The sequence below is a fragment of the Pristis pectinata genome, chromosome 32, assembly GCF_009764475.1.
Source record: "Pristis pectinata isolate sPriPec2 chromosome 32, sPriPec2.1.pri, whole genome shotgun sequence".
Classification (NCBI taxonomy): Eukaryota; Metazoa; Chordata; class Chondrichthyes; order Rhinopristiformes; family Pristidae; genus Pristis; species Pristis pectinata.
In genome coordinates this window covers 9,565,963-9,591,378 of record NC_067436.1, presented here as the reverse complement: position 1 = coordinate 9,591,378, position 25,416 = coordinate 9,565,963, and the positions used below count along the sequence as shown (strand labels likewise).

The 25,416-nt window shown below is 43.7% G+C and overlaps 1 protein-coding gene across 2 annotated transcripts in view; it reads right to left on the bottom strand.

Moving 5' to 3' along the window:
* Positions 1–25,416, bottom strand: part of cd276 (CD276 molecule) — a 331,746-nt gene that overhangs the window by 260,619 nt on the left and 45,711 nt on the right. For both annotated transcript variants that reach the window (XM_052042581.1, XM_052042583.1), the window contains exon 2: positions 15,930–16,104. In XM_052042581.1, the coding sequence (XP_051898541.1) occupies positions 15,930–15,990 (61 nt within the window). In that variant the 5' untranslated portion in view covers positions 15,991–16,104. The remainder of the gene's footprint in view (positions 1–15,929; positions 16,105–25,416) is intronic.

The following is a 25,416-nucleotide window of genomic DNA, read 5'->3' as shown; positions in this document are numbered from 1 at the left end:
AAAATTTGCTTTTTGCAGCAATAACACAGTACATTACAAGACGAGGACAAACACAAGTTAACATAAATTAACCTGTCTACACTCAAAATGTTAAAGTTAAGATGGCAATTATAGCTACTGAAACTGTAATTAAGCACAACGACCACAGTGAACGATTAAGTATAAAACATCACTGTACCATTGAGAGTTGGGAGAGGAGAAATAGATTTTCAAGAAGATCTGCTGTGTTGAATAAAGACCTTTTATATCTCTCAGTCTCTGTGTGGCTTAGCTCACAGTCATAATGTATCTGCATTGTGTAATGAATTGACCTGTACGATCGGTATGCAAGACAAGTTTTTCACTGTACCTCGGTACAAGTGACAATAATAAGCCAATACCAATGCTCGTAGGTCAACTGCCACTGTCAATTGCCCCTGGGTTAAGGGGTAGCAGGAGAATGGTGGGGGAGGGGTATTAATGGGCATGTGAGAGAGAATAGGTTACAGGGAAATGGGGGAACTGGGACTGATGCCATTGCTAGAAGAGATAGCATGCACTTGATGGGCTGAATGCCCTCCTTCTGCATTGCAAGAAATGTGGCAAAAATACCTTCCTTAATGTTTTATTTAAACTGTTAACTATTTTTACTTTTCATTTATTCTGATGGCTTTCAAATGTCCCTGTGCATCAGAAACATTTTAAAAACTCTGACAAAGCCTCACAGATGTGGACAGGAGGTGAGGCTCTGCCCAGCCAACCTGTCAATGGCTGTCAGGGTGTTCTGGGGGTGTGGCCTCAGGGCTACACCAGGTCTGGTGTCTCTACAGCCGGCCAACTAATTCTGGCGTAAGGAGGTCCAGGGGTATTGCACACACTCATCCGTCACAGGGGGATACGGAGAGTCAGAGAGATACAGCACGGAAACAGGCCGTTCAGCCTAAACCAACTATCAAACACCTATTTACATGAATCCTGTGCTAATCCCATTTTATTCTCTCCACATTCCCATCAATTCCCCCTCAACTACCACTCACCTACACACTTGGGGCAATTTACAGCAGCCAATTAACTTACCAACCCGCACATCTTTGGGATGTGGGAAGCAAGTAGAGAAACCACGTGGTCACAGGGAGAACATGCAAACTCCACACAGACAGCACCGGAGGTCAGAATTGGACCCACGTCTCTTGCGCTGTGAAATGGTGGCTTTACTAGGGCATGGGCTGGATCCAGGATCCTATCTGACTAGAACTACATATCATAATTAATATTATTTCCCCTCCACTCTTCCCTTTATTATTTCTGTTATTAAAATCTCAGCACAGAGCAAAATTTGATGGATAACCACATTTTACCATTCTAACACAGGCTGCATACATTGCGAAGAACCTGACCTTTCTGTACCACCCGCCAACAAGCCCATCTCATCCCTGTTCATTCTATATTCAGTCAATAACCTATTAATATTATCTATCTCAGGCAAGATAAGTGGTTGGACACAGAGCAGTGAGTAACGGCATGGGGAAAGAACAGATAATCCTTGTGCTGTTAAGGCTGTGTCTGTTACTCTAGTAATGAGCTGCCAGGATGCGTGATAGCCTCCATCTGTTACAGCAGGGTTGCTCTGCAGACTAGGAGCACGGTGAGCTTACAAATTGGTAAATGTCGAATAAATATCACTTAGAAGTGAATCAAGCCTTGTGTAAACATAAAATCTTTTCCCTTCCAAAGCAGGAAAGATCCCTTCATCCCGCTGAAGGTCATCCCCGTGTGGAGATCCAATCCCTTCCCGTGGCCTATGATTCTAATGGAATTTTCCAACTCCTGTCATCAGCTTGCCCAGCACTTCCACTGGGTGTGACAAACGAGATAAGATATCTTTATAGTCACATGTACATCAAAATGCATCTTTTGCATAGAGTGTTCTGGGGGGCAGCCCGCAAGTGTCACCACACTTCCGGCGCCAACATAGTATGCCCACAACTTCCTGACCCGAACGTCTTTGGAATGTGGGAGGAAGCCGGCGCAGACACGGGGAGAACGTACAAACTCCTCACAGACAGCAGCCGGAATTGAACCCGGGTCACTGGCGCTGTAATAGCGTTACGCTAACCACTACACTACCATGCCTGATGCAGTGACTAATTGGTTTATTATTGTCACGTGTACGGAGATACAGTGAAAAGCTTTTGTTTGCATGCCATCCAGACAAATCATTGACTAAATATGTTGAAGTGGTACAAAAGGAAAGCAAAACAGAATGCAGAAAATAGTGTTACAGTTGCAGAGAAAGTGCAGTGTAGGTAGACAAATAAAGTGCAAGGACCACACGAGGTAGATTGGGAGATCAAGAGCTCATCTTTTAGTGTATAAGAGGTCCGCTCAAGATTCTGTTAACAGCGGGATAGAAGCTGTCCTTGAGCCTGGTGGTACGTGTTCTCAAGCTTTGGTATCCTCCATGCCTGTGGTGGCAACTGAGGTGAAGTGCAAGAGAAGCATCCAAGCCTCACTACTGTGATGGCAGAGGGGGCAGCCAAAAAAAAATCATTGGCACCTGTATTTTCAATGGTGGGGCTCATGGGGTTGGGAGGGGGTAATGGTTGAAGGTTGGGACACATACAATCCAGGGCTTGGTGTTGGAGGCAGGTTTCATATCTGGGGGAGTTGGTTGGTACAACATTGAATGGATAAATGGCCTTGAACAAAGATCCCTGAACGTTCCAGCAGAAAATTCTTCTGATTTTTCTCTTCAGCTCCCAAAGCTCCATCACTAACAATTCCTGCATTGTAACTCACTCAGACTTCAGGCCATAAAGGTTTATGGTCTGACAAACCCGTCACTACAAATTAATTCCCCTCAAAAATCCAAAGCAAGATCCCACTTCTCCATCTGAGGCGCTGACTCCTTTTAATCTGACAAATATTTATATCTTTAAATAAATTATAGTAATTTGTTGATTAACAACTGTGCTGCAGACCATTGTGCAACCGTCGGTAATGAGGACAAATATTTTACAGCAAATTAAATAGGAAGCTGCTATTACCGGGACATTCTCATTTTAAGTGGGATATTGCACAATCTAATTGGCTGGCACACTGCCCTGTAGGCTCTCACTGGCGACTGTAACACAGCCTTTGAAGTGGAGCACAGTAATGCCCTCTGTAGATCTCCCCTGGCAGTCCTTGTAACGTCAACAGCACCTGGCATCGCTGCCAAGTTGCTCAGTACTCGAGCTATGTCTGAAACACCGCCCAGCCAATGGGAGAGTGTGTCTGCAGCCCCTCATCAAGACAGAGAACAGCAAAGCCTTTGTAATCAAAGTAACCAACAAGCTCAAACCTCACAATCATTTGGATGCAATTGCATTATTTGCACATCTGCCACACGCCAGATTATGCCTCAAAGGCACTGCAATTCTGTTACAGAGATAATCGATGAAAAAGAAATCCAGGGATTAACCTAAAACCTGAAATTTGCAAATAATCTCTTAGCAACTTGAACAGCTTATGATTTAACAATTGAAAAATGAGGCCTTAAAGGGATAGGCCAGAGTAACCACACAACTGTGTCCCAAACACCAAGTTCCTCTAGCCACGGGAGATCTTTATCCTCCTTTACAGAATAAGGGTTCATAGCTTAAAGTGAATTCTACAGGAATGGCCAAAACTGTGAGATGCATTTTTTATTTTACCTGCTATACCCAGAAAGAAAGAGAACTCCAGATACTTATCTACAGAGACATGGAAGAGAATTCTCCAATTAGTTAATACATCTTCAATGTGTGCTAGACATTATTTGATACAGTTTAAGGTGGTTCATAGGACCCATATGTCGAAGGACAAGTTAGCCTGTTTTTAATCACCATATAAACCCCATATGTGACAGATGTAATTCGGAGGTGGCTTCCCTGACACATATGTTTTGGTCCTGTCCTCTTTTAGAAAAATATTGGAAAGACATTTTTAATATTATTTCAACTGTATTGAATATTGATCTACAACCCCATCCTATTACTGCAATTTTTGGGTTACCAATGATGGATTCTGGCCATTTATCTGCTTCTGCTTGTCGTATGATTGCTTTTGTTACATTAATGGCCAAGAGATCCATTCTATTTAAATGGAAGGACCCTATACCCCCTACTACATTTCAATGGTTTTCTCAAACTATAACATGTTTAAACTTAGAAAAAATTAGGAGTGGTACTGTTGGTTGATCCTTCGCTTAAATTTGTAGAAGTTTGGGGTCCATTTATTCAATATTTCCATATAAGCAGACCTTTTTCAGATCCCTTTCAATAACCTTTGAATATAGAGGAGCGGAGCTGATGACATAATATTTTTTTTAAATCTAAGAAATATCAGTCCAGTTTTGTTTTCTTTGAAGTTTTTGGTTTGCTTTTGTCTCTTATTATTTTTTTGACTTGGGGGTTTTCTTTTCATATAATCAAATTTCTTTTCAATTTCTTTTTTTTTGCATCATGTACACTTAGCAAGAGAGCAGGAGGTCTAGATTACATATTTTACTCCTTGTGAGTATAAATATTAACTGTTGTTAATATTAACTATTGTTAACCCGATCACTTTGCACCATATGTATAATTATTAATGTTATGTATATTAATTTGAAATTCAATAAAAAGATTGAAAAAGAAAGATACAAACATTTTCCAACCTGCACATTCCCCACACCGAACAACAATTGGATTTACTAAGAACAATCAGACCTTGGAGATCTGAAAGGGTCGAGCCAGCCAAATTACTTTAATAGGAAGAGAATATTCAGTACAGGACACTACAATAAAACAGCATTTCCCCTCTACTGTGAACAACAACAGAGTGTATCACCAAGCATTTTCTTCTAACCCATTCACTGGATGTGGATGCCACTGAGGAGGCAATCAGTCACTGGAGTCACATGTAAGCCACACTGGGTAGGGATGGTAAAGAATAATAGGAGAACCAGATGGGTTTTTACTGGAGTTAAGTGATCTCATTGGCATTATTACTGAGACTAGCTTATTTTCAAATTCCAGCTTCTGTTTAATTACTTGAATTTAGATTCCCGGCTGACCTCACTGCTATTGGTATTGGTTTATTACAGCAGTGGATAAAATCATGAGGGGCACACAGTCATTTTCCCAGGAAAGGGAATCAAACACTAGAGAGCATAGAATCAAGGTGAGAGGGGGAAGATTTAAAAGGGACTCAAGCGTAAACTTCTTCACGCAGAGGGTGGTGCGTATATGGAACGAGCTGCCAGAGGAAGTGGTTGAGGCAGGTACTTTAACAACATTTAAAGACACTTGGACAGGTACCTGGATAGGAAAGGTTTAGAGGGATAGGGGCCATATGCAGGCAAATGGGACTAGCTTAGATGGGCATCTTGGTTGGCATGGACCAGTTGGGCCGAAGGGTCTGTTTCTGTGCTGTATTACTCTATGGTGTTATATAGATACATAGCTTGGAAACAGGACCATCAAACACCCATCTACACTAACCCCATTTTATTCTCCCCACATTCCATTCAATTTTCCTCAGGTTCTGCCAGTCCCACCACGGACAATGTACAGTGGCCAATTAACCTACTGACCAGCACGCCTTTGGGATGTGGGAGGAAGCACCCGGGGGGATATCCATACCGTCACAGGGAAAATGTGCAAACTCCAGGCAGCATCGAAGGTCAGGATCGAACCCAGATCTCTGGAGCTGTGAGGCTGCAGTTCTACCAGCTGCACCACTGCCCGAGATGGGGTTTGAACAGATCTCTGGATCAAAGGTTCAGAAGTCTGACCGTTAGTCCAATAACTTAACTGACATATCACTGCTCCCTCACGACTTGTAAAGTGACCAAAGGAACCATGTGACTCCATCTCGGACACCAAGCTACTCTATAGTCATGGGATGCCTTTATTTTTCCTCATGGCACCAGCTTCCACAAACTAAAGTGCAAACTCTACGGGCATGTTGACCACTGCCAGTATTTTGTTCCTTTTACCTCACAAAGTCAAGAAAGAACTGTACCCACAAATCATGGATCACTTTACACTGTACGGGTCACCTTTGGGTTACGAATGCCCAACTTATGGACACCCCTAGATACGAGCAAGCTCCTGTGATATTATTACATCCAAAAGTCCGACGTACGTAAATACATTCGTTCCTAGGAATGGAATAGCTTCCTCTCTCTCCCCACTTTCAGTAGTTTTTCTTTCTTATCAGTCTTCTGCGCTTTCGATACCATTCATTACAACACTGGGGAGGTGTGGTTACAATATTGGGTGATTTTTGTGTATATTCCAACTTGTGGACAAACAATTGAACTTAAGGACGTCTGTAAAAACTGAATCCGTTCCTTACCTGGGGATGGGCTATGTGGTCGAACAGTTTGCCAACACTAAGCGTCTGGGCCCACATGTGCAAAGCAGCTGGGAGCTCTCTTGGAAGCGGACCACCCAGTGTTATTTTCAAGGAGGGGTTGCAGTAGCCAAGTTGGGTGATGGGGAGAAGCTTGATTGCTTCCCCCACCTCACTCTGACTTCACCGCTGGGGAACTGGCAAAACGGAGCCGAGGGTCAAACACAAATTCATCACGAGCAAGAGAATTCCACAATCAACGCCTGATAAACAATGAAGTTGATACAAATATCATTGAAGGGGAACGTAGGTTTTGTTGTGAACTGCCAACTTGTCCTGTTTCACGTGGAGCCCAATCACCAGTCACACCAAGAGAAAGATGGTTTAAATAACCTCAGCCAACCCAGGAGGTGGTCCAAGGGTATAAGCCACCAGTGCCAAGAAACTAAAGGACTTCAAAGAAAGCAGCACAATCCAAAGTGGTCTGCGGGAGTAGGGATGTGAAGCACAGTCTGTGAGGCCTCCCTTGCCCCACAACCCTCTGAATTCTCTGTGTTGCTCCAACTTGGCCTGTTATGCAACATCTTACACTCTTCCTCTCCCTATTGACAGTGGCATAGAAATGAGGCACAGGGACAAGGCACAAATCAAAGATCACAACTGGTTCTCACTGACCAATTGCATTCACAGTGGACATCAGGTGCTGCTGCTTTAAGGCTGGTTATACACCATACTCTCTCCCCCATTTATCCCCTTAACTCTCTGCATCTCATCACATCCCATTCACCAACCCAACTGTAGACAGACTGTGGATTTGCGAAGAAGGTGTGGAGACGGATGCAAGGGTCTGTGTCCCGGTTCACCCCCAGCAGCTGCGTAACAGAGGACTCTCTGATCTATGGGCTCTCAGGGACACACACACTGAGACAGACATCAAGTGCTGCTGGAAGGTCATCAACTCGGTGAAGGACGCCCTTTGGTCTGCCCGTATCTTGTCGGTCTTCCAGCACAGCGAGATGTCCGTAAGGGAAAGCTGCCGACTGGCACTTTCCAGGCTGCAGGATTACGTGCTGAGGCACGCACTGAAGCTCGGTGCTGCCAATGCTAAGGATCTGTGGGTTAGGACCATAGTCTAGGGTTCATCCGCTACCACACATGGAGCAGTTGAGTTGGGTGGAGAAGCCCCTCACACAATACAAGGGTGTATCATCCCAGGGGGCCACATGAAGGGCAATGGAGCTATGGTTAAAAAAAGTGTTAATACTACTGAATGTATTGACCAAATGACACTAAGTACTGGTGGTAACTTCCTTTTCTTGTGTTACGCCTCCAGCTTGAGGACCGCGTTCCCATGGGGACCCTGCTGGGTTGGCCCATGCTGAGCACAGTCTATGATCTTTGACAGTCCAAGACCATGACCTTTGAGCTCAACCTCAACCATCTGCTTCCACATCAACTCTACATCCACCTGAAAGGACAGCCAGGTCCTTAGTGCAACATCTCACCTCAAGGACAGCACCTCCAACACTGCAGCACTCCCGCAGTACTCCACTGGTGTAGACTTTATGTATACCACCTTCTTACACTGGCTAACTCCCCTCTCTTTCCAGTCCTGATGAAGGGTCCCAACCTTAACCGTGACTGTCCATTTCCCTCCATAGATGCTGCCTGACCCGCTGAGTTCCTCCAGCACTTTGTGTTGCTACGGAGTTTTGCCTCGTGTTTTTTCTTCATGCGTATATATTTTATTATGAATGAAGTTTATTTTTGAAATAAAAAATAACCCAACTGTGAGCAGGTGCCCCACTGCCACCAACCCCCTCCCCAACTCCCACATTGACATGGCGTCCAGCCCTTCTCCTGGATCTGTGCCGAGCCAACATGTCTCAGCGGAGGCTGTGAACGAGAGGGAAGAAGGAAGAGTCGGGGTTGTGTGGGGAAGGGAAAAAAATACACTAAGTTCACAACCCTCACTACCTGTGCTACTACACCGTAACCTCAAAATGAGAACAGAGGTGAGGCCCATGTGGTTGAATAGCCGGCCAACACCAAGTATCAGGACTCGTGTGGAAAAGCTACTCGAGTGAAGCAGCAGAGCACAGGTCCACCCAGTGCTCCTGGTACAGGGGAAAAGGAGGGGGCTTTAATTACTTGTCCCCATCTCACTCTAATAGGTAAACACTGGGGGAGCTGATAAAAAAGAGCTAAGGTTCAGGGACAAGTTCACTTCAAGTAGAAAGCAACTGCTAGGACAAGCACAGATTGATTGCTACCCATCCCAGGAGAATACATCAGCCACAAGTCTACACCAGAAGTGCCATTATCATAATGGAGATCGGCTGTGCTCAGACACAAGGTGGTAGCAATTCAGCTGCTCGTGAGATATTTCAATGCCAGTAATATATTTCTCCACAATTTCCAGTGGACAGGAAGAATTGAGATGTTTAATAGAGGTTATTTTCTCACTGCTTTGTAACGATAACATATACTTTTCTCTGTTGCTTACAGATTTAAAATTCCAGTTCTTTTCAAATGCAATTTAAGGACAACACAAAAAACATTCTAACCCTGTATTTTCACTGTTATATATTTATCTCCTCCCTGGGTTAATTACATACAAACCATGTGCAGTTATATGGTCCCAAAGGAAAACACAGCAGAAAGCTGGAGATCTAAATTAAATATGTTAGAAAGGCTCATCAAGTCAGCCAGCATCTGTGGAAGGAGTCAGCTGTAAAAGTATTCGACTGAAACACTAACTGTTTTCCTCTCCACAGAGCTGCTGTCTGACCTGCTGAGTTTCCCCAACACTTTCTGCAGTTTTACGGCAACTTTCACAATGAAGTACCTTTGACATGAAGTCCCTGTTGTAGGAAATATAACAGATTATCTGTGCTATAAGCTCTCCAAATAGCAGTGTAATAGAGGCCCAATAGTCTACTTAGTTACGTCAGTTAAGGTTTAAATATTGGCCACATTACTGGTGGTAACTCTCCATTTCTTGTTTTACACCTGCAGCTTAAGTACCGTGTTCCCATGGGAACCCTGCCGAGTTGGCCCATCCTGAGCACAAGACCATGCTGAGCACCTGTGACAATCCAAGGCCATGATCCTTGAGCTCAACCTCAACCATCTACTTCCACATCAACTCCACTTCTTCAAGACCGCCATGGGACCCCCTACATCCACCCAAAAGGGCAGGCAGGTCCTTGGTGCTACACCTCATCTCAAGGACAGCACCTGCAACACTGCAGTACTCCCTCGGTACTCCACTGGTGTGTGCTGTCCAAGTCTCTGGAGTGGGATTGAACCCACAACCTTTTAACTCAAGCTGCTGCTGAGCTGTAGCTGACTGAAAGAATCAGTAGTGTTCATTGGAGAACAGACACTGGATTTTGCAGACACAGGGAGTGGAATTTGTTGAAGGCTTCAACTACGCCATTTGTCAAGAAAGATATGTCAGTATTACATCCCGTTACAACTCTCTCACTAACAGTACACTTTTAAGATGATGTGAAAACTAAAAGTATCTAACTATAAGTGTTTCCACTTACTTAGCCAATCAGCTGCCAAAATGATTGGACTCGAAGAGCCCCACAAATTGCAAAAATAGTCACTTGCAAAGCAGAGAGCTCTCTCTAATGTTTGAAGTACCCAATTACCATGGAAGTAACTGTAATAACCTTCACCAAATGCCAAAGCTGTAATGTAATTGAACCCTCACTTCTCAGCTATATATTGGTTGGATCATTCATCAGAGCAGTAGGTGATTCAACCCATTGTGCTATTGCAAAGATCCATACAATTCATCAAACTCTTCCTCCACAGTTCTACAGGTCTCTCCTCCCTAAAGAGAATTGAATAAACACTTGGAAAGATAATACAGAATCTGCCTCCATAGAACCATAGAACAATACAGCACAATACAGGCCCTTCAGCCCACCAAGTTGTGCTGACCTTTAAACCTCACTTAAGACTATCTAAACCCTTCTTCCCACATATCCCCCTATTTTAAATTCCTCCATATGCTTATCTAACAACCTCTTGAACTTGACCAGTGTACCTGCCTCCACCACTACCCCAGGCAGCGCATTGCATGCACCAACCACTCTCTGGGTGAAAAACCTCCCTCTGATATCTCTCTTGAACCTCCTACCCATTACTTTAAAGCCACGCCCTCTTGTATTGAGCATTGGTGCCTGGGAAAGAGGTGCTGGCTGTCTATCTATTCCTCTTAATATTTTGTACACCTCTATCATGTCTCCCCTCATCCTCCTTCTCTCCAAAGAGTAAAGCTCTAGCTCCCTTAGTCTCTCCTCATTTCCCTTTTAGAGCCGTGCATTCTTCAATCCGTGGTGTAAACAAGGGTTTCTTCAATCCATCACCCTGGATTTGTTGCCAATAAGTCAGTGTCCTCTGCCTACCAAACGTCCTGCCAAAGGAAAGCATCACTCCCCACAATTTGGATTGCACCACGAGTGGGTGGAATAGGTAAGAATTTATTCAAGGTATTCCAACTCCAAACCAGTGAAGTTAGTTATTGCTATAATCAGGAAGAACGACAGCCAATTTGTGTAGAGCGAGCAAACTCCCACAAAAGCAGAAATGTGATAATGACCCAATCATTTGTTCGTCGTTATCTTCCTTGAGGGACGAACGTTGGCCAGGTCAGTGAAGAGCAAACTATCCCCATCGAAATGACACCGCGGGCCTTTGGTTTAACATCTCATCCAAAAGATGGAACCTCTGACTGGGAAAGCCAAGATGTTTGCCCTTAGGACTGGTGTGGGACGTGAACCAGTGACCTTCTACCCAAAGGCAAGAGTACTCCCGTTGAACTGAGTCAAACCTATGATTGTGGACCACAAAAGAAAATAATTTAAAGAGGTATTTAACAGGGGGGTTCAAAAAGAGTCAGAAACCACAAGAACAAAGCTAGCCTGCATTATGACCAAGAGAGAATTACAGCCTTCCACTCTCCCTTTAGTCGGGACAATATTTTATTTTATACATCCACAGCAGCACAGTTTACATTATTGTCTCAAGGCCAAGGTCAGGAAAGCAAAGGCAACAGGGACCGTGGATTCAGAACCTTCCTGTGATGGCACATTATAGCTCCAGATAACTCGAACAGATGATGGATAGCAGGCTGTAATAACAGCAAGGGAACCATTTCTGAAAACCATCTCAGAAACACAATATCATTCTTACTTTTGACAGTCGCAAGGCTATGACAGAGGAGGACCGATGAAATTGCCGTGTGATATATCACCGAGACCTTTGTAATATGACTGGCTGCAAAAGGGCATTCCATTCAACTTGCAAAAGCATTGAATCTCGAACTCTCTCCCTCTCTCTCTCGCACACTCGCTCTCCCCCACTCGCATGTTGCTTTGGGTGCTTGTGCCAAACAAGTACAATTCTTTCAGTCACCAGTTCTATCATTTCCATAGACTTTGATTTCCACTGATGTCAGTGGGACCAAATACATGGGAGCACGTGTATTACTTTGCTCTTTCAATATTAAGAGTATAGCAGTTTTGTACATCAGACCAGCAAACTCTCTTGCATCCGATGGGTCTCTCACACACAGGATCTACCTGCTAAGCCAATTCTCTTATATAAAGCATCCTATCTGGATGCATCACAGCTTGGTACGGCAATGGCTCTGCCCAGGACCGCAAGGAACTGCAGAGAGTTGTTGACACAGCCCAGCTCATCACAGAAACCAGCCTCCCCTCCAGGGACTTTGTCTTTACCTCTCGCTGCCTTGGTGAAGCAGCCAGCATAATCAAGGACCCCACCCACCCGGCTCATTCTCCCTTCTCTCCTCTCCCATCAGGCAGAAGATACAGGAACCTGAGGGCACATACCACCAGGCTCAAGGACAGCTTCTATCCCACTGTGATAAGACTATTGAACGGTTCCCTTATACGATGAGATGGGCTCTGACCTCACAATCTACCTTGTTGTGACCTTGCACCTTATTGTCTACCTGCAATACACTTCCCTGTAGCTGTGACACTTTACTCTGTATTCTGTTTTTACCCTGCACTACCTCAATGCACTGTGTAATGAATTGATCTGTACGATCGGTACGCAAGACAAGTTTTTCACTGTACCTCGGTACAAGTGACAATAATAAACCAATACCAATATAAATAGCGCAAGCAACCAAAGACAAATCTCTCCCAGTAAATGGGAAGTGCCATGTCTCCACACGAAACACTCCACCTTTTCAAAGTTCCCATGTGATACAAAGCATGGCCAAGCATACCTCACAGTTTGTTGGAGTAGTAGCCCTAACAGAGCATGGGGATGCTGCACATCACTGTATTTGGGGACCAGCTTTGATATTCTGCTCCCAATGTGACCTCAAATCCACCTCACATTGAGATAAAGCTTGTCGTACAACTTCACCCTACCTTGGTGTTTGACTATTGCAATTTACTTAGCGTAAGTGTCAAAATAAGGATTCCATGTTGTTTCACTCACTGGGGCTAAGTGGTTTGTCTAGTGTGTGGGCCTATTCTTCGCAATTCCTTGCCTAAATCTCTTCACTTTTCACTCTGCTTTTGTAGTCTGGAGCATAAAACAAACCACTAGAGGAACTCAGCGGATCAGGCAGCATCCACGTTGGCAGAAGAATGGTGGACATTTTGGGTCAAGACCCGGCATCAGGACTTGGTTGAAAAGGTGGGTTCTGGGAAGGGTTTTAAGACCAAAGCTGGTCCCCAAATACAGTGACGTGCAGCATCCCCATGCTCTGAAGGGTAGAGAGAAATAGGCCGATACAACAGACTAAGCATTAAGCTCCAGTGAATGAGACAATACAGAATCCTTATTTTGACATTTATGCTAAATATATTGCAATCGTCAAACACCAAGTTAGCGTGAAGTTGTATTACAAGCTTAATCCCATGTCTTTGGGATGTGGAAGAAGCCTGGAAAAAACCCACGCAGTCACAGGGAGAATGCGTTAAGCTCCACAGACAGCATCATGTCATTGTGAATGCTCACATACCATGTGAATTCTTGTGACCGTTGCTTACCTGATGCTATGTGCCTGTGATGCGCTGCAAGTAAGTTTTCATTGCACCCGTGCGTACATGGACTTGTGCATATGGCTTGACTTTTGACTTCCATTTTTATTCAGGTTTCAGTGTCTGCAGTTTTTTTGTTTACTGAATCACCACTGCAGCTGGGGCTTTTTAATAAATCTCGAATAGAGAGCATGTCACCAGTAATGGGACTATTTCAATGTAAAGCCATCTTGTTCATTCCCTTCCTGACCCAACCCAGCCATCACACAGACAGGATACTTTCAAATACGCTATCGATCTGGTAAAACAATAAATATTCATAAAGAACAGATTGTTCTATCCTGACTCAACTCTAACCTAAGGTCTTGTTGGGTTCAGGTAGCCAGGTTAGGTCTTTATTCCTTGAACGTAGGAGAATGAGGGGTGATCTTACAGAGGTGTTAAAATCATGAGAGGCATAGTATAAGGTGGATGGTAACAGTCTTTTCCCCAGGGCAGCAGAGTCCCAAAACTAGGGGGCATAGGTTACAGTGAGTGGGGAAAGATTTAAAAGGGACCTGAGGGGCAACTTTTCACACAGAGGGTAGTGAGTATATGGAACGAGCTGCCAGAGGAAGTGGTTGATTTGGGTACAACAGTATCACTTAAGAAGCACTTGGATAGGTGCATGGAAGGGCGGGCTTGGAGAGATATGGGCCGAACGCAGGGAAATTGGGACTAGCTGGGTGGGCACCATGGTCAACATGGGACTGGTTGGGCCGAAGGGCCTGCATCCATGCTGTATGCTCTATAACTCTATGACTCTGATCGTGAGGACGGGATCAACCAGCATCACTGGAGACAAGTTCTACTTTAACTAAGTTGCAATTACTACTACCATTTAGAAACCTCACGTCCCCCTTCTGGCTTATCAATTTGCTGTCAATACTTTGATCTCATATGATGGTAACAGGAAGGATTTACAATAGAAAGACAAATTTTCCACTTTAAAACACCTCAGCTACAAATATGTGCTTTTAAAGCTTGTTCTTGATGCATGGCCAATTAGATCAAAGTCCACAAAATGATAGAAGGTGCAAGACACTTCCAGAACCCAAGGTTTAGAAATTAAGCAAAGACACTAATAGCTACATATTTTCTTTGCAACCATGAGTAACGAAAAATAAAGTTTAGAAACTATTCAAATGATGGAGGGTGGTCACCGTCACAATGCATGCTGGGATATCCCTGCCTCCATTGTTCTTCTGCAGGCTCTTTTACCAAAGGGCAAGCCTAAATAGCATTCCTGGCTTATGCAGTGCATGCTAATTCACAGTAAGCTATTGAAAGGAGGGTTGGACAAGTTCTCAGCTGGGGTTGAGTAAGTAAGATACTAAGTAAGAAGAGTCATGACCAAAGAAGAATTTTCCAGGTTGCCTTTTTCCTCTAATCAGCCTTGGGCTCAGTAATCTCTAATAATTTCCGGCTACAAGCTCTCTCCTGTGTTCACATGGAAGCTAACATAGGGAATAATGCACAATACAAAAAACTCTCTAGGACAGGCTAGATATCAAGCCGGTCTGTTCTCGTCTAACCTTTCCATAAGTGCATTGAAGAAATTACAGGAAAATTTGTTCAGCAAACCCATCCATCAATTGGAAAGTAATAAGGCTGGATAGAGTAATACAATTCTCTATCACATGACAAAGCATTCACCAGCCTCTTCAGCCCAAGTGGTCCACTGTAGTGTTTATGCTCCTCATAAGCCTTTTCTCACTTCCTCTCCTCGACATCTCCTTGAGTTCCTTTCTCCTTGAATACATCCATAATCACCTCTATATAATAATATCCAATAATGTATCAACAAATAAAATTGTGAAGGAACTTAGCAGGTCAGGCAGCATCTGTGGACAGAAATGGACAGACGACATTTCGGGTTGAGACCCTTCCATCTGGACCCTCCATCTTCCAGAATCACAGATCCAAACCCGAAACGTTGACTGTCCATTTCCCTCCACAGATGCTGCCTAACCCACTGAGTTCCTCCAGCATATTGTTTGCTGCTCCAAATTTTAACACCTGCAGTCTTTTATGCCTCCAATAATGCATATAACATATCAGTACATTCTTACAAATCTATATCTACAACTTACTACAATTTAATATAAACTAATTTAGTGGTAAGTTGCAAATCACTGTCATTTGTTGTTCTATCAATGTAAATGCAGAAAGAACGATGTCAATCAAAGTACATTACCAGATTCTTTGATGTTTTAACAAATGTTCTTCACAATTCCACATCGCTGTTTACCGATTTAAAAAAAAATCTCTCCTCAACATTTTGATTTTTCAACTGTTTGGATCCACAGCGAACACTCACTTCATTCAAGATGACATTTTTCACACAGAAGTGTCAGTGTATGACTGTTCGCCCAAAACTCTCTCAACACCCATGTTTACACACTGTTTGATTGGACTTACTTGGACCCCTCCTATATCACATTTACAACTGACTGCATATGCTGTGCCTTTGAGGCTTAGCATGCTATTGTGAAGTTGATGTCTTACCTGTACAATGTCCCCACAACAGATACAGTCCAAAGCACGTAGACAAGATGGTGATGCACATCTTCGCGGCTTGTGGTAGGTGAGGAGTAGAGAACGAGAAAGTTAGTTCAGATGTTTTGCCTTGTCTGACGACACACTTCCCTTCAAGATTTCCACAAAAAAATCAACTGTGTGCCTGAAGGGATGACAAATAAACAAGTGTTGGTCAAAGGCAATGGATTCCACATAACAAAAGTGATGGAATTATACCGTGAATCATTAGTTTCAAACAAACCATACAACCGATCTATGTGAACGGTATGCAAGACAAGTTTTTCCACTGTACCTTGGTACAAGTGACAATAGTAAACCAATACCAATACCTTTCAAACCTGCTCTTCATTCACTAAGATCATGGGTTGATCTGCACTTTGAATCAATTTGCCGGCCTTTTTTGCATATCCATCAATACCACAGAAAAACCTCCTCTCCTGAAGGGTCTGACAGAGGATATATGCACAGAAAACAGGCCATTCAGTCCAAATAGTCCATGCCAGCACTGAACCTCCACTCACTCCTCCTCTTATCTTTCTTCCTCTAAGTCTATCGATGTGACCCTCTCCTCTCTCCTTCCTCAAGTGCTCTATTTCAATGCACTGACACTATTCATCAAACACTTCTTGTGGGAGCGAGCTCCACATCCTCACTGTTCTTTATATAAAAAAGTTTCTTTTCAATTCCCTGTTGCAGTCCTGGGTGAATATCTTTTATTCATGGCCCTTTGTTATGGTCTTCCCCACAGGTGGGGACACGCTCTCCGAATCCACTCTGATAAAATCATTCATGACTTTGAAAACCTCTATGAAGTCACTGCTCAACTTCCTTTTCTTAAGAGAAATGAGACCCAATCTGTTCATCCCGATGTGTACATCCTCACACTGTTGATGCCATCCTTGTAAATCTGCTTCAGTTCCTTTGTATCCTTTGTAAAATATGATTATGTACTGAGTGAGGTTCCACAGGCAACACAAGTTCATGGTACAACAAGCAATATGACAATAAACTCATCTTTGATTTTTATCCTCCCCACAATCCTCTCAATTACCCCCAGATTCTACCACTCATCTATGACACAAGGGGCAATTTACAGCAGCCAATCAGCCTCACAGTCGAGTTTATTGTCATAGGCACAAGTCCATGTGCACACAGGTGCAATGAAAAACTTACTTGCAGCAGCACCACAGGCACATAGCATCAGATAAGCAGCATTCACAAGAAAAACATAAGTTAAACATCAATTACACACAACTTTTATAAGGAAGCATAATTAGAACAAAAAAAAGTCAATTTTAGTGCAAAGTGGTCATAGTGTTGCTAAACTGTAGTGATTAGGGTTGTGTCAATCTCATATTGTTGGGATGCAGGAGGAAACCAGAGCACCTGAAAGAAACACATTAAATCACAGGGAGAAGATACAAATCCACACAGACAGCATCCAAGCTCATAATCAAGCCCGGATCACTGGAGCTGTGAGGCAGTAGTTTTACTAGCTATGTTACTAGCACCATACTGCGTAAACTGTGTTAATCTGTGTTCCATCAGCTAACTACTTACAAACCTGTGCGAGTTAGCTCCTATACCCAAGCAACAGATTCTATAAAAGCATTCTTTAAGATGCAGTTAAACTGATATGAAATGCCACCCCATGCTAAACTCAGGGAACATCTGTCAACACTCAGCCTCCAACAGAACAATAGATGTAGGAAATAAAGAGGACAGAGGCCACTGTTCCTGTAACCTTGGATGCAAGCCAAGAATCCCTCCGGAACGACACAGAGCCAGGATCTTAAAAGCAGAAATCATTCTAACTGTTCACACTCTTGAAAGGAAGGAAAGGATATGACAGGAACTAGGACAAACGTCTTCCTAATTCTTGATTACTGTGTTGGTATACTGTGTAAGATAAAATTGCTCCACGGGGAAATATGAAGGTTATTTAACAATTATCATCAAACTACCAGCAACGTGTTGTAATAGCAGCCTGAGACAATAGCGATGTGCATGGGCTTAAATGTGACTGCTTGTGCAGATAAACATGAATGTGTAGATCACACGGAGTGTAGCCAGCCAGGTGGAAAGGAACAGCTAGCGTTCAGTGCTCCCGGGTTACCGATTCCCAGCCTCCAGCGATCCCGGGATGTACTGAGCGACAGATGCCAACACATCTGTCACTCTGCTCCATTGGTGGACCCAGGCCAGCCAGACCTGTGCTGGGAGTCAGTCCCCATCCATCTGAATGAGAGGATCCCAGCTTGGAAATTAGGAAGAGAAAGGTAAGTTCAGGTTTAAGTAGAAAGGTACATGGTGAAGAACTGTTGAACAGCGAGTGTCATTTTTGCTCCAACACACTGAATGGTGCCATCATGGAGTCATACAGCACAGAAACAGGCCATTCGGCCCACAGAGTCTGTGGTGTCCAGCAAGCCTCTGCTTAGTTTATTCTCCCCACATTCCCATCAACTCCGCCCAGGTTCCACCACCCAACCACACACTCAGAGCAATTTACAGCAGGCATTTAACCTACCAACCCACACTTTTTTGGGACAGGGAAGGAGTCCAGAGCACCCAGAGGAAACCCATGCAGTCACAGGGGAAATGTAATCAAAAGGGAAGAAAATGGATTGTGGTCACTTTGAGCAATAGAATGTGACTGGCATGCAGGCTCACTCACTCTGACAGAAAGACCGAAGTCCAACAGAAGCAGAATTATGCAAGGAAAATTATCCTGATCTTAAAATATGTTCCCCTTTGTGAGCCAAGCCACAAGTGATAACAATAAGTTCTTATACTATATTTTCCAATCGTTCAGACCTAGGAGAATTAAACCAAAAGATAGCACAATATAAACAAGAAACCTTATACTGGCTTAATAATTGTGTCATGTGTGAAGTAATGGTGACAGAGATTTGGTCAGCAATTAATTTTACATGATTGGCGCATCCTTGCTGATGTCTGACCAGATGGGATTTTGGTGCAGAAAAGAACATTGTACAATGCATGATTTAGCTGCAACCATATCTCTTCAACTTCCTTTCCAGACACCAAAGTGCATATTCAATGCAGTGCTTTTGACATGGAGTCACTCTTGAACAAAGACTTGCATTTTCTATTGTGCCTGTCGTAAAGTACTTTACAGCCAATTGGACAGTAGTTACTGATGTACATATGAAATGCAGTAGCCAATTTTAACACAACGAGCTTTCACAAATGAAATGGTAATGACCAGATAATTACCTGGTTTATCACTGAAAAATTTAAAAGAAAAAACCTGCAGATGCTCAAAATCTGAAATAGAAAATTCTGGGAAAACTCAGCAGGTTAGGCAGCATCTGTGGGAAGGAAAAACAATCAATGTCTCACATCTGATGAGTTTTAACAAAGGGTCACAGACCTGAAACACTGATTGTTTCTCTTTCTATAGATGCTGCCTGACTTGCTACTTTATTAACGTGGTGTGCAGGATACACGTTGCCCAGTACACATAGAAAAACCCCTCAACTTCCTCTGAAACAGTGTCATGTTGTTTGGTAGGAAATAAGGCTTTCCGTAACCAACAACTAAATAATTGGTAATTGGTTTATTATTGTCACATGTACCAAGATACAGTGAAAAATTTTGCTTTGCATACCATCTATACAGATCGTTTCAAAACATATGTACATCAAGATAGTACAAGGGTAACTGAATAAAATAACTGAATACAGAGTGTTGCAGTGACAGAGTGCAGTGCAGGTAGACAATAAGGTGCAAGGGACAGGAGAAGGTAGATTGCGAGGTCCATCTTATCGTACAAGAGGTCCCTTCAGTAATCTTATAACACTGGGTTAGAAGCTGTCCTTGAGCCAGATAATCATTTTTTTGGATTATATTTCGGGGATAGGTACAACCCATGACACCAGGCAACCATCCCAGCTCTTCTGTGAGACAATGGCATGCAATTTTTTTATGTGCACTAAGCTGTCAAGATAAACACCTCAACCCAGGAGGGTACACTTGGCCGTACAACTTTTCCTCAACGGTGCACTATCAACCAAACACTTTAGCTTTATATTGTAACTAAAACGTTTTCATGACAACTGAAAGCAAATTACATTTTGGTTGATTTTCTAGTGAGTCAATAATCAAACCGTATTTTTTTTTAAACACCTTTTGGTTTTGAGTGTAATGCTAAATTTACATTCTAAAAAAAATGATCTGCTGGAAGAATTCAGCAGGTCAGGCAGCACCTGTGGAGGGAAACGGGCAGTCGAGGTTTCGGGTCGGGACCCTTCATCTTGGACTGAGGGTAGAGGGGAGATCGCCAGTATAAAGTCACGAGGGTGAGAGGTGGTGCAAGAGCTGGCCAACGATAAGTGGATCCAGGTGAGATGGGGTTGATTGGCAGATGGAGTCAGGTGGGGGGAGGGAAGGGTGGAGATAGCGACAGAGGCCCGGAGGTGATAGATGGAGGCAACAAAGGGCTGCAGATGATGGGATCTGATTGGAAAGGAAGTTGGAGCATGGAACTCCCCTTCCCCTCTACTCTTTCAGTCCGGACGAAGGGTCTCGACCCTACAGATGCTGCCTGACCCACTGAGTTCCTCCCGCAACTCGTTTTTTGCTCCAGATTCCAGCATTGGCAGTCCCTTGTCTCTCTAAAACTGTTGTGTCACTGAAGAAAATTTCCCTTAAATGGCAAGCTTCAGCAATGGGGCAGCAAAAGAAATGATCCTCATGGGAATCTAACACTGACTTAAGGAAGGAGTTTCAGTGACATTGCCAGCAACAGCCCTGACTTGGTGCTCTTGAAGTGGAATTAAGTCACTGAGATGGGTAAACCTCAAACGGTTTGTCCTCACTGCCTCCCAGCCAGCTCCACACTCTAATTTGAACAGTCATACAGCACGGAAACAGGCCCTTCAGCCCAACTCATCCATGCTGACCAAGATGCCATCTAAGCTAGTCCCATCTACCTGTGCTTGGCCCATATCCCTCTAAACCTTTCCTATCCATGTATCTGTCCCCACAGCAATCAATAAGTTCAAGAGTCTCCCAGAGAATGGGGAGCAGAGGGCTTGCACTGCCAGAAATTCCAATTATAATCGTAATCGTTTGAATTGTGTTCCCTCACTAAAGATGAGCACCATTTGAGGCTGGGATGATTCACACTGGTGACAAGGTTTTACCCACAGACGAGGAAATGTCATTGTTCAACAAACCATGGGAGTCTGTGTGTACAACGCAGCCCTGGTACAGTATTTGGTCTGAATAAACCAACCAATAGTGGTTCCAATATGTAACTTGTAGAGATTGTGTGGACAATGTATAAAGTCTTGAAGATAATGGGTGGTTGGAGAATTCTCCACAGAAGACAAGTCCTTGGCTACATACAATTTCATAAAGGTCCAAATGTAGCAGGCCCTTCCAGGCTCATTCAGCCAATTGCAGACAGGCAGGAGTATTCTCACACGAGTGCACAATGTGCAGGTTAAGACCATGGCCATTGTACCAAATCAGCAACACGATTTTAGTCTCCCCACCAAGACAGAATTCAAGCATTCCTTCCGGACACAAGCACAGACTTCAGTGCTAAATTCCATTGGTGAAGGTGGTATCTTTCAAATGAAACACTGACGGACTCAGCCTAATACATCAGAGGCACATCCCTCCCCACCATCGGTAGTATCTACATGAGGCGCTGCCTCAAGAAAGTAACATCTATCATCAAAGATCCCCACCATCCGGGCCATGCCATCTTCTCACAGCTATCACTGGGCAAGAGGTACGGAAGCCTGAAGTCCCACACCACTAGCTTCAAGGACAGTCACTTCCCTTCAACCATTTGCTTCTTGAACCAACCTGCGCAACCCTAATCACTACTTCAGTGATAGCAACACTATTACACTTTGCACTACAATGGATGGTATTTTGTTCTAATTCTGTTCTTTACTGTATATTTTGTGTAATTTTTGTTGTTAATTTATGCTTTTCTTGTGAACGTTGTGCATCTGACGCTCTGTGCCTGTGATGCTGCTGCAGGTAAGTTTTTCATTGCACCTGTGCACACATGTACTTGTGCATCTGACAATAAACTCAACTTTGAACTAATGGGCCACTTAATAGGCAATGTCCTGGCCAACAGTTATCCTTCAAGCAAATCCAACACAGCAAAATAACCTGTTATTGAGATTATTGTGGACTGTGAGACATTGCTAGGTACCGTGTTGAGACCATGCAACTATACAACTATCATCATGATGCAGCTGCTGTTGTTTCTGGTTGAGTGCCAATCTATTGACTGAAGTGTCCCTGGGCTGGGCCGGGCCGGGCTGGGCTGAACAGGAACCAGACTGAAAATGATGCAAAGTGTGTGTTCAATTTTCTCCACTGAGCGAGGCAGCAGTTACTGGATTGTACATGAAAAGTAAGCAAAAAACCATGAGACCACACTTTAGCAACAAAACAGAAAGCGTTGGAAACAGTCAGCAGGTCAAGCAGCCTCTATAGAAAGAGTATAGAACAGAGAACAGTACAGCACAGGAACAGGCCCTTCGGCTCACAATGTCTGCACTGACCATGATGCCAAATTAAACTAAACCTCTTTTGCCTGCACATGATCCGTATCCCTCCATTCCCTGCATATTGATGTGTCTATCTAAAAGCTTCTTAAACATCACTATCATATCTGCTTGGGGGGAGAGAGAGGGCGGGGGGAGAGAAAGTGGGGGGGAGAGACAGTTGGGGGGAAGAGAGAACAGGTGACTTTAATAAAAGAGATGGGGAGACGAATGAAATAGATTCTGAGCAGGCTACTGAAGTTGGGCAACAACCCATCAGAGCCCCCTCTTGTCTTCATAATGGACACTTAACAGTCGGGATTCCTGGGAATCCCTGGGAGTCAGGAGCAGAAACACCTACCTAATATTGCTGGAAACTCTCAGCGAGTCTGACAGAAGCTGCAGAAAGAGAAACAAAGTTCTCCAACATCTGCAGTTCTTTGATTTTCCCACCCAATATTATTCCCTGCTGTCCATGAATCGCATCTGTATAGCCGCTGGTTGGGATGAGTTGATTGTCACAGACCAGTCGTGCTCAGACAAGCTCAGGCACTCTCTAGCTGCCACCACCCATGCAGTGCATGTGTTTTGCAGAGATGATGACTGTTCTTCATTATAAAACACTGGTACTATGGATAAACCATCCCAAAAATATTACAAGCGTATCATTTTCTGGTTATTTGTGTCATGCTATAAATACACAAGCTCTCCACTGCCAAAGCACCATCGTAGTCAGACTGAAGCATAAACTCATCACCTGAGGCATTCTGGGACTCGTACATTCCAGTCCCCAAATATACCACATTGCTGGCTTCCACAGGAACAGAATTCTTTTTAAGCACATGAAGCTGGATTTGCATTTAGTCATGGCAACAAGCAAGTTACTTTTTCCCCAGATGTTAATGTGAATGTTACTAACATTTGGAGCAACACACAAAATGCTGGAGGAACTCAACGGGTCAGGCAGCATCTATGGAGGGAAATGGGCAGTCGACTTTTCAGGTCGAGACCCTTCGTCAAGATGGGCATGTTAATAACATTTGGGTGTTTTTGTTCCAAAAACTATTAAAGAAAAATAAAAACAAGGCTATGCAGCTCCCTAAACAATGCAAATGTTACAGCAATTACAGATAAAAAGTGAAGGCGTTGTTAAATGTGATTTCACAAAAACTGCTGTCAAGTTGTGTCTCTTCACTGATGCTTCCAGTGAAAACCTGTGCATTGTCAGATGTGCTACCTTTTGGATAAGGCATTCCTCCCTGCCACCCCTCAACATTGAAGATGGTTGACCACACTTGGAGTTTTGTGTTCAGTTCTGGTCGCCTCATTATAGGAAGGATGTGGAAGCTTTAGAGAGGGTGCAGAGGAGATTTACCAGGATGCTGCCTGGATTGGAGAGCATGTCTAATGAGGATAGGTTGAGCACGCTACAGCTTTTCTCTTTGGAGAGAAGGAGGATGAGAGGTGATTTGATAGAGGTGCACAAGATGATAAGAGGCATAGATCAAGTGGACAGTCAGAGACTTTTTCCCAGGGTGACGATGGCTAACACGAGGGGACATAATTTTAAGGTGATTGGAGGAAGGTATAAGGTATGTCAGAGGCAAGTTGTTGTTTTTTTTTTACACAGAGAGTGGTGGGTGCATGGAATGCACTGCCGGCAGAGGTTGTGGGGTCAGATACATTAGGGACATTTGAGAGACTCTTAGATAGACATATGAATGACAGAGAAATGGGAGGGAAAGGTTAGATAGATATTAGAGCAGGATAAAATGTCGGCACAACACTGTGGGCCGAAGGGCCTGTACTGTGCTGTGGTGTTCTATGTTCTATGTCCAAGCAGGAGTCCCAGCCCAAAGGCTGATAAGACCATGTTGGCCCAAGAATGGTGTGTGTCCCTGGGAAAACGTGGTTCAAGTATCCTGATATTCCAAGAGGAGTTATTCCACAATAAATTACCTCATCATGGGCACCACTAATGTGGAAATCGTGTCAGGGTCGCAAAGGGTGACTGACTCTTGAAAACGCCGGTCAAATTTCCAGAGAGGGATCACATGTCCTAGAAATGGTCATTGTCACATTTCACTCTGGGGAAAGAAATCAGTTTTTAATTGCACAGTGCTGAAAGAACACAGCGTCCTGCAATTATATTAACAGGCATTTTTTAACAAAAATAAGACAAAAGAATAGAAAAGCTTTGGCAGGAGAGTGGATCACCAGTGTCCTGTCAAAACTTCTCCATGCAGACGAGGCAGAAAAATAAAGCTGGAAGAAAGATTGGGGCCTTCTGCACCTCAATTGGGCCCACAGCTTGAGAGAGGACAATGGTGGTGGTAGTGGATGTTTCAGGGTAGATGTTGATGAAACAGGAGCAAACAAAGTAGATTAGTCCACTTCAAAAACAATGGACCACGGAATCATTGCGTTGGATTCATCAGGCAAAGCCTGGTTTAGTGTCTCACCTGCAAGGTGGTACTCCCTTAATACTGAACTGAAACACCAGTTTGGAAGGGTATTAACATCACAAAATGGACTGCCATTCGCCACCTTCCTGTTATGGTGGTTGACTACACTTGGAGTGTTGTGTTCAGTTCTGGTCACCTCATTATAGCAAGGATGTGGAATGTGGAAGTCACGGGTGGCCAGAGAATCAAAGAACATAGGACACAAGAACATAAGAAGTTGTGGCTTACAGCCGCACAACTCTGCTCTGTCATTAAGAGACACAAGAGATCCTGCAGATGCTGGAATCTGGAGCAACACACACAAGATGTTGGAGGAACTCAGCAGGTCAGGCAGCACCTATGCAGGGAAATAAACAGTCGACGTTTCATGTCAAGACACTTCATCAGGACTGTCATCAAGAGCCTGGCTGATCTGACCTTGGACACAGCTCTACTTTTCCCCATTAC